Source organism: Musca domestica, unplaced genomic scaffold (assembly GCF_030504385.1).
Source record: "Musca domestica strain aabys unplaced genomic scaffold, Musca_domestica.polishedcontigs.V.1.1 10, whole genome shotgun sequence".
In the NCBI taxonomy this organism is placed as follows: Eukaryota; Metazoa; Arthropoda; class Insecta; order Diptera; family Muscidae; genus Musca; species Musca domestica.
In genome coordinates, this window is record NW_026712115.1 from 5,790,270 (window position 1) to 5,799,851 (window position 9,582).

The 9,582-nt window shown below is 33.8% G+C and overlaps 2 protein-coding genes across 2 annotated transcripts; both read left to right on the forward strand.

Moving 5' to 3' along the window:
- The first annotated feature begins 1,890 nt into the window (after positions 1–1,890).
- Positions 1,891–2,217, forward strand: LOC101895577 (uncharacterized). Its single transcript, XM_005191229.1, has one exon. It carries the CDS (start codon positions 1,891–1,893, stop codon positions 2,215–2,217), a length of 327 nt encoding a protein of 108 aa, XP_005191286.1.
- A 5,033-nt stretch (positions 2,218–7,250) lies between these two features.
- LOC101895398 (keratin, type II cytoskeletal 2 epidermal-like) lies at positions 7,251–7,586 on the forward strand. Its single transcript, XM_005191228.1, has one exon. It carries the CDS (start codon positions 7,251–7,253, stop codon positions 7,584–7,586), a length of 336 nt encoding a protein of 111 aa, XP_005191285.1.
- Positions 7,587–9,582: the final 1,996 nt, after the last annotated feature.

Here is a 9,582-nt window from a genome sequence, read left to right on the forward strand (position 1 = left end):
CACATAGACCTGCATATACAAATTTTTGTCATAGGCTGTAGTTCAAATGCGAAATTCGATATAGTTCTGGTGACTAATGTTGCTGAAATCATCAAAATACCGACTATCGGGAGGTGTCGTTACATGGGGGCTATACGAAGACGTGGACTTACATACACAATTTTTTTTCATAGGCTGTAGTACCCATTACGAACTTCAAATACGAAGTTTGAAATAATTTCGGTAAATAATGTCGCTAAAATCAGGAAAATACCGAATATCGGGAGGTACCGTTATATGGGGGCTATACAAAAATGTGAACCGACATGGGCCTTTTACGAATTTAACCTGCCTACTGCAAAATTTCAGCCTTCTATCTCAATTCGTTCGATCCAAAAAATATATACTTTGTAGGGTCTATTATGAATATTTCGAGGAGTTACAAACGAAATGACAAAGTTAATATACCCTCCATAGAATGGTGGAGGATATAAAAATTTTCAGGCAAAAATGGAAAAGATTGGTATACTCATAACTGTACCTTCCTCACAAAATCATACGAATCTCTTATATAAAATGAATTGGGTGTCCGATGAAGGTTAAATTGTCGACTACCGATTTGAAAAATATTGGACTACTACTTCTATCACCTTCCCCCAAGAAGTCAACATTTTGAATATCAATAAATTTCAATAAATTTATTTTTACCCTTCTTAGTCCCTACAACACATAGTGGTAAGGGTATTATGTCTTTGTTCGTAACATGGAGAAAGAAGCGAGAAAGACCCATAGTTGATTTTGAGGATAGAATCACTTCCTGAGTCGATTTATTCATGTCAATCAGTTTGTCCTTCCGTCCGTTTGCCCATGTATTTTTGTGAACAAAATGCAGGTCGCATTTCTTATCCGATTAACATGAACATTTACAAGAATCGGTTCAAATTTAGATATAGCTCCCATTTGCCATTGTAAATATCTTGAACCGATTTCGGGTTTATTGTATACCAAAAAAATATTTTTTAATATATTCCCAAATTGTGACTTCTCCAAAACCCATTCAATTCAAATAAAAATCCGGAATTTGCTATCTAATAAAAACACACAAACACTATTTATATTTAGCACGTTTTGTAACTTTTAGTTTACAAAGGTAACAAAGGCGTTACGTTCGGCTACACTATGTGGAACTATGGAAAAATTTGCTTTTACCTGTCAGACGGGTCCATTCTGGTCATAGTTGTTCATACTCCATAATAATTACAGCAGAGTTTCTTACCTTTATAGACATTGATGTAGTGATTTAGGGATCAAATAATAGAAGAATAAGGATAAACTCTTTTGCAGACACGTTGCAGAGACATAGACAACTTCTTGGACACAGAATTGCAGTAAGAACATCAAAATAAATCTTGTCACCAATACGCAGTATATTTCCCATATTGTAGTGAATCCCAAAAAAAAAAAAGAATAATTTGGGTTTAGTCTTCTATCAAAAATGCAAAACAATTGTTTTTTTTTTTTTGTTTCTGGTTCTATTAGTCACAAGTGATTTTTTATTTGTATTAACAAACAAATTGTTATACAAATACTTTAAAATCGAAATTGAAGAGCCCAAATTATTGTTGTTTTAAGTGGTTTTAAGAGATTTGTTTCGGGCGTTTAGACTGCAACTATCAATGAAAGCCAAATAAAATCGAAAATAAAAAAAAAATACATGCAAATATTCCACAATGAGATTCTTAAAATCAGGTTCCTCCTATTTTGGACTTCTTCACATAATGGCAGACTTATTCGAAACGATCGGTATAAAAACAAGGTAGTAAAAAGTTGCTGCAGTAGTTGCAATTCGGTAACGCATTTAGAAATATCTTCTTTGAAAAAATTTTTTTTTAAACAAAAATCAAAAACAAAATGAAATTATTCATTTCTCTTGTCGTGTTGGCAGCAGTCATTTGCTCGGCCTTTGCTCAGCCACGTCCAAATGCTGAAGCCGTGGAAACATTGGAAAGTGTCGATGGAGGAGTAGGTGTAGACGCCGATTCAGGATTAACACGCAAAGTACGTGGTTTTGGTGGATTCGGAGGATTCTATCCAAGATATGGCCGTGGCTTCTATCCAGGCGGTTATGGCGGCTATGGTGGCTATCCAGGATTCGGTGGTGGTTTCGGTGGTGGCAGCAGTTATGCTCAAGCTTCTGCGGGAGCATCAGGTTTCGGTGGTGGCTTCTACGGTCGTTGATCTAATTTTAGTAGTTGCAAAATAAAATATTTACAATGAAATGTTGTGCATCGTTTTAATAAATGTATTTATGGTACAAAATGTATATTGATTTTCAATATCAAAGCCGACAAATAACATAAATCTTCAACTGATTCATCTACTAAAATTTCAACTTCACACATAAATCTATCAAAATACGCTAAAAGGTAAACCAGATGAAGATTTTGGGTCAAATCCACATTCAAGTGGTGAATCATTTTCAAGATCTATAATGGCTCTTTTTTAAATTAAAGCTAATAGAAATACTATTAGCTTTAATTTAAAAAAGAACCGTTATAGATCTTGAAAATGATCTATAGAAATGAACAGGAGTATTGAACTAAATGTTAAAATTAAAAAAAAACTCTATATACTATATAGATACATAAAGGAATAATCAAGCAATATCAACAAAATATCAATATCAAGCAGTAGCTTTAAATCCAAAGTGAACCAATTTAAGATCTTCTGCCTAAAAAATTTAAAAAGTATACCAAAGCACACCTAATAACACAAATTTAATGAGAAACCGATCAAATGATACCCTATCCCTGAGTCAAATAAATAATGAAGGAGTAATTTTGCGAGCAATTCTATTCAAAAGACTTGGAAATTAAAAAAGACTTAAGATTTGTTCAAAAATTGTAACAAACATTGTACGGCTTTTTTTATACCCTAACCAAACTATGATACGGGGAATTCTGTCTTTGTGCATTTGAGTGTAACATGAAGTAGGAAATTGAATAGACCCATTGCATGTTTTGGTGATCTTCAAAGAATCAAATTCTGATTCGTTATGTCCATGTCTTCGGCAATATTGCAGATAAGAACACTACAAATATTTTGACAACAGAGGGCTCTTTTTGGTCAAGTTTTAAACTATGGTTTAAAACTTCTTTTAAACGGGATCGTAGCAAGTCAAAATGTCAAAATTATTTGTCATAAAATTCTACTATGAGTTCTAGAAGAAGTCAAATTAAAGAGACAAACAAAAAAAAAAAAAAATATTTTCCTCTTTTATAGATATAGGTTAGAAGAATGACATTGAAAACAAAAATATTTTTCATCAAATTTCACTATAAGTTAGTAAAGAAAAGAAATCTTAATTTCGAAATTTATATATTACAGGTAAAAACTTTGCATTTACGTATTTTACAATTAATTTAACAATTATGTATTCTACTTCAAAATCGCCTTCAGTACTTTATTTTGTGGAAAGTGTTAAGAAAAGAACAAGTTAAAAAGCAGTAAGTTCGGCCGGGCCGAACTTTGAATACCCTCCACCATTTGGAACGAATTTGGGAATTTTCAAAAAATAAAATCCTTAAAACATTCTGTTAAAATTTTAAAAATACCAAACATAGCCGTTATATTGGGGTTTATACGACGTGAGCCTACATAGGCATTGTTTTTCATAAGCCATTACCTTTGAATATGGTAATGGAAACTTGAAATAAACGGTGAATAATGTAGCTAAAATCATCAAAATGTCGTATATAGGGAGGTACCGTTATATCGGAGCTGTGCGAAGACCTGGACCTGCATAGACAATTTTCTGTCACAGACTGTAGCCTTCATTACGAACTTCAAATACCACATCTCAAACAATTTCGGTGGGTATTGTACCTAAAATCGTCAAAATACCGAATATAGGGAGGTACTGATATATGGGGCCTATACGAAGACCTGGACCTGCATAGAAAATTTTCTGTCACAGACTATAGTTCCTATAACGAACTCTAAATACGTAATTTGAAACAATTCTGGTGAATAATGTCGCTAAAATCATGAAAATACCGAGTATTGGGAGGTACCGTTATATGGGGGCTATACAAAGACGAGGAGTTGCACAGACAATTTTCTGTCTTAGGGTGTAGTATCCATTTCGAACTTCAAATACCAAATTTGAAACAATTCAGGTGAATAATGTTGCTAAAATCATCAAAATACCGAATATCGGGAGGTCCCGTTATATGGGGGCTATATGAAAACGTGAACCTACATGGCCCATTCACGAACTTAACCTGCCTACTGGAAAAATAAACATGTGTGCAAAATTTTAGCCTTCTATCTCAATTCATTCGAAAGATAGCGTGATTACAACAGACAGACGGTCATCGCTAAATCGACTTAGAATTTTACGCTGATTATGAATATATATACTTTGTTGGGTCTGACATGAGTATTTCGAGGAGTTACAAAGGGAATGACAAAGTTAATATACCCTCCATAGTATTGTGGAGGGTATAAAAATGAGACTCGATTTGTAGATCAAGACCCAAAAAACCAAAAGCCTTTATATGGCCATATATCCCTGACATTATCCCAGGGGCTTTTGCGATTTTGTGTATTTTGATATATATTTCACAACATTTAGCTTTGAAAATTTAAAGAGGTCGTTTGAATAATTCAATACAAACAAGTAAAAAAGTATCGGTTGGTTTTGCGACAGAAATATACCGTCAGCCAATGTTCGATTATTTAACAATATTTTGACATCGGTTATGAATTTTCAAAGTCTTGACCCTCTATGAAGTGGGTTTTGAAAAAATGGGTCAATATTGTCCATTTCATATCGGACCTAAAAAATATGATATAAATATTATTATGAATACATAAGAAAATCGAACTTTTATATCCAATTTATGGGGAATCTTAAATTCCATATTCATCTCAGGATTGATTGAGAGACATATAATTAAATATAGCAAGTTGTAAGAAATCGCTGAGTTTTTTTCGCAATTTAAGACAGATAAAAGTTTTGAAAATTGTGTTCCTTTGTGAGTGAGGTACCAGAAGAAGTTCGCAGATATAAAGCATCTTCACAACAGATCTTGTGTTAGCAAAAATGTTGGTATGTTTGAAATTTGAAGAGAGTTGGATTCTTACTTCGCTTTCTTTGACTGTTTTGTTTTTTTAAAATCTTGAACCCTATGTAGAGCAGGTAGCAAAAGAAATGGTCCGATTTCTACCATCTTTATAACAGATCTTGTGTTGATGGAAATATTTTAGATGTACCATGTCTGGAAGAGAATCGGGTGTTGATTTCGCTTTTTATGAGCTTCGTGGATATTCAAAATTTTGAGCGTTTGTGTAAAAATATATACATTTTTTTTGAAAATTTCGACTATTTGTGGGGGAGGTACCAGAAGGAGTGGACCGATATATTATATCTTAACACCAGACCTTGGGTTAATATAAATGTTAGGATGTGTGAGCTTTGAAGACAATCGGACTCTTACATCACATTTTATGAGAGTTGTAACTATTTAAAATGTTGACCCTTTGTGGGGGAGGTACCAGAAGGAGTGGACCGATATTGTCCGTTTTCGCACCTGACCTAGCACTGGCGCAAATATTAGGATTTGTGCGCTGGTGCGTTGGATGTTTTTCTCAAATTTGTACATTTAATTGATCTAAAAGGTTGCAATTGAATTTATTGTTTTACTCTTTTGCAGATAGTCAATTAATAAAATACTTTTGAAGTCTTAAAATCAATTTTATTTCGCTTAAAATGATCCTCGAGAAATTTTCATTCTTCTGAGTTTTTGATCGACTGTTAACACATGCGGCACCCATTTTGCATAAAGCTTTTTCATCTGCAGTTCTTCATGCAAAATTAAATGGACTCGATCGTTTGGGATGTACATGATATTAGCATTTTCACGCACTTTTATTTGTCGATCATTTAATACCATATCATGCACTTTGGCTACAATTTATATTGTTGTTGCTGTTTTTGGACGTCAACTACGTGGTTCATCTTCAATACTTGTACGAACACGTTTCAATTCAGCAACCCAATTTCTTACTGTTGAATATGAAGGAGCATTTTCACCTAACACATTCACCATATTATTATGAATTTCTTGCCCTGATAAACCTTCTTTATGTAAATATTTAATGACAGCACGCATTTCTAATTTCCGTCTGTCCGTCTGTGGTAATCACTCTAGCTTCCGAACGAATTGAAGTAGATTGACAAAATTTTACTCAAATGTATATTATGTCTGCAGGACTTTTGGTATTGAAAATGGGTCGTGTAGGACCACGTTTTGGTATAGCCCCCATACCTCCCGATATTCGGTATTTACCTCCGGATATTCGGTTCTTTGTTGATTTTAGCGACATTATTCAACGAAATTCTTTCAAATTTGGTATTTGAAGTTTAAAATGACTACTACAGCCTATGACAGAAAATTGTGCATGTCTTCGTATAGCCCCCATATAACGGTACCTCCCGATATTCGGTATTTTGATGATTTTAGCTACATTATTCACCGATTTTTGTTGTTTAGTTTCGCATTTGAATATTGTAATGGCTTATGACAAAAGTTACCTAATTTAGTAGCTAAATTCGGCATTTTTTAAGATTTTTTTAACGGATTTTATTGTTTTTGAGAATTGCCAAGTTCGTTCCAAATGGTGGAGGATATTCAAAGTTCGGCCCGGCCGAACTTACAGCTTTTTTACTTGTTAATGTTATGCACTGAAAAATCACTTGAATGGATACCATATTTTCAGGCCTCTACATTCCTTAAAAAACTAATCTTTTGGTTAATTTTTTTTTAATCCTAAGCAATTGTTGCTATTTTCGTTCTGGTTCTATTTGTCACAAGTAATTACTTATTTTTATTAACAAAAAATCTAGACAAATGCTTTCAAATGGAAATTGACGATTCACTGCAAAAAATAGCCCCAATAATTGTTGTTTTAAATGGGCTTAAGAGATTGGTTTCATGCGTTTTGGCTGTTACTATCAATGAAAGGTAAAATCGAATAAAAATTAGATCGAAAATAAAAAAAAAAACACATGCAAATATACCACAATGAGACTCTTAAAATCAGGTTCTTCCTACTTTGGACTTCTTCACATAATGGCAGACTTAGTCGAAACGATAGGTATAAAAACAAGGTAGTAAAAAGTTGCTGTTGAAGTTGCGATTTGGTAACGCATTTAGAATTATCTTCTTAGAAAAGTTTTTAAACGAAAAATAGAAACAAGAATCAAAATGAAATTGTTCATTGCCCTTGTTGTGTTGGCAGCAGTTATTTGCTTGGCTTTCGCACAGCCACGTCCAAGTGTTAAAGCCGCAGAAACTTTGGAAAGTGTCGATGGTGGAGTAGCTGTAGATACAGATTCAGTACTAACACGGAAAGTACGTAGTTATGGTGGATATGGCGGATTCGGCGGGTTCTATCCTGGCGGTTATGGAGGTGGATTCTACCCAGGCGGTTATGGCGGTTACGGTGGCTATCCTGGATTTGGTGGGGGTTTCGGCGGTGGTAGCAGTTTTGCTCAAGCTTCTGCGGGAGCATCGGGTTTCGGTGGTGGCTTTTACGGTTGATAATCGAAATAAACTAGTTTTAAAATAAAAAAATATTAATAATAGAATGTTGTAGGTTGATTTAAATTATTGATACACGTGAAATTGATGGCACAAAACAAAAAGACTTTAACAGAATGAAATATTGAAACTCACATTAATCAATCGGAAAAGCGCTGTCATTGCTTCTTGAAATAATAAATGCTATATTGCAGAACATCCAGGAATATATCAGCTTTCCGATCATTTAAGAAGTTACTATTGCACTAATTGTAAAAATAATGTAAAGGCTATATACCTGGGAATGAGCCATAAAACATCAGAAATGTAAATTTCAGATGTTGCTAGAAGTATGGACAACCGGTTCTTTTTAGCGATAAAATAAACGAGCGGACTTCTTCGAGGAATGACTAATATTTCGAGGTGTTACAAACTAAAACCTAACTTACCCTTTGCATTGCAATGTGGTGTACATATCTAAAACCTGAATGCTACAAATTTGGCTTCAACTCCACAAATATTCATTTAACATTTAACAAATTTTCATATTCCAACAATATTTGTGCATTTCAAAATCTCGTTTGATAAAGCAAAGCGGATAATGTTGAATTCTTCTTTATGAATTGTGTAGAAAATAATTAGTGTATATATATATAGTTGATGCACTGGGAATATAACAACTTCAATTAAATATTGTAAAATCACATATTACCCAGTCGCCATAAAATATCACGTGCGTACAATTCAGTGATCTTGTGCGTTGTCGCATTCGATACCCTCCTCGCGAACCAAATATCGGACGTCCGACATGTCTGCTCAAAGTCTGAAGTTTTGTTTGAAGCATCTGAACGACGTAGGTCCAAATTCGAAACAATTTGTCTGAGGCATTTTCTTTCTTGCTCTATAGTTCTTCCCTTCTGCTTGCGTGGTAACATTCGTTGTAAACAAACAAAAATGAAAAGAAATGAATTGCGTTTCTGTCTCTTTGAGAGTTTTTTATACCCTCCATCATAGTATTAGGTATATATACGTTTAGGTATAGCCCCCTGATGCTTTTGTCGACATTGTTCACCGGAATTGTTTCAAATTTCGTATTTGTAGTTCCTAATAGTTATTATAGCCTGTGAGACACAATTCCCTATGCAGGTCCACGTTTTGGTATAACCCCCATATAATTTTACCTCCCTAAATTCGGTACATTGATGATTTTTGCGATATTATTCACCGGAATTGTATCAAATGTCGTTTTTAAAGTTTCTAATGGGCACTACAGCCTGCGACAGAAAATTGTCTATGCAGGTCCAGGTCTTTGTATAGCCCCCATAGAATGATACCTCCCTATATTCGGTATTTTTCAAATTCGGATTTTAAAGTTCCTAATTGGTATATTTAATATACCAAACACTCCAATTTCAATGAAATTTCAATGTGAGATGAAATTTTGGTATGAAAATTAATTTGCCAAATTATATTGAAATCGGTTCAGATTGGGATATAGCTCCCATATACATTTTCGGCCGATTTAATGTATTTAATGCACCAAACAAGCTATGTATCTCAAATTTGCAACGAAATTAGGAATGTGTAACGGAATCCGAAACAAACATGAATTTGCTAAATTATATTGAAATCGGTTCTGATTTGGATATAGCTCCCATAAATATTTTCGGCCGATTTCATGTATTTAATGCACCAAACAAGCTATGTATCCCCGATTTCAATGTGAGATGAAATTTGGTCTAAACATTTATTTGCCAAATTATATTGCAATCGGTTCAGGTTTGGATATAGCTCTCATATATATTTTTCCAGATTTCAAGTTTTTTATACATCAAAAACAATATGTATGACAGATAACAATGAAATTTGGAATATGTGTGTGTCAAGCTATATTGGAATCGGTTGACGTATGGATATAGCTCCCAAACACGGTATGTATGTACAATTTATTTTATTTATTTTATTTAAATTCGGATATTATTTTATTAAGGAACGCCTTTGCTATGGTACTAGGCTA

Bases quoted from the DNA above. Each gene is read 5' to 3' on its own strand.
- LOC101895577 (XM_005191229.1), top strand. From the start codon at position 1,891: ATGAAATTATTCATTTCTCTTGTCGTGTTGGCAGCAGTCATTTGCTCG.
- LOC101895398 (XM_005191228.1), top strand. From the start codon at position 7,251: ATGAAATTGTTCATTGCCCTTGTTGTGTTGGCAGCAGTTATTTGCTTG.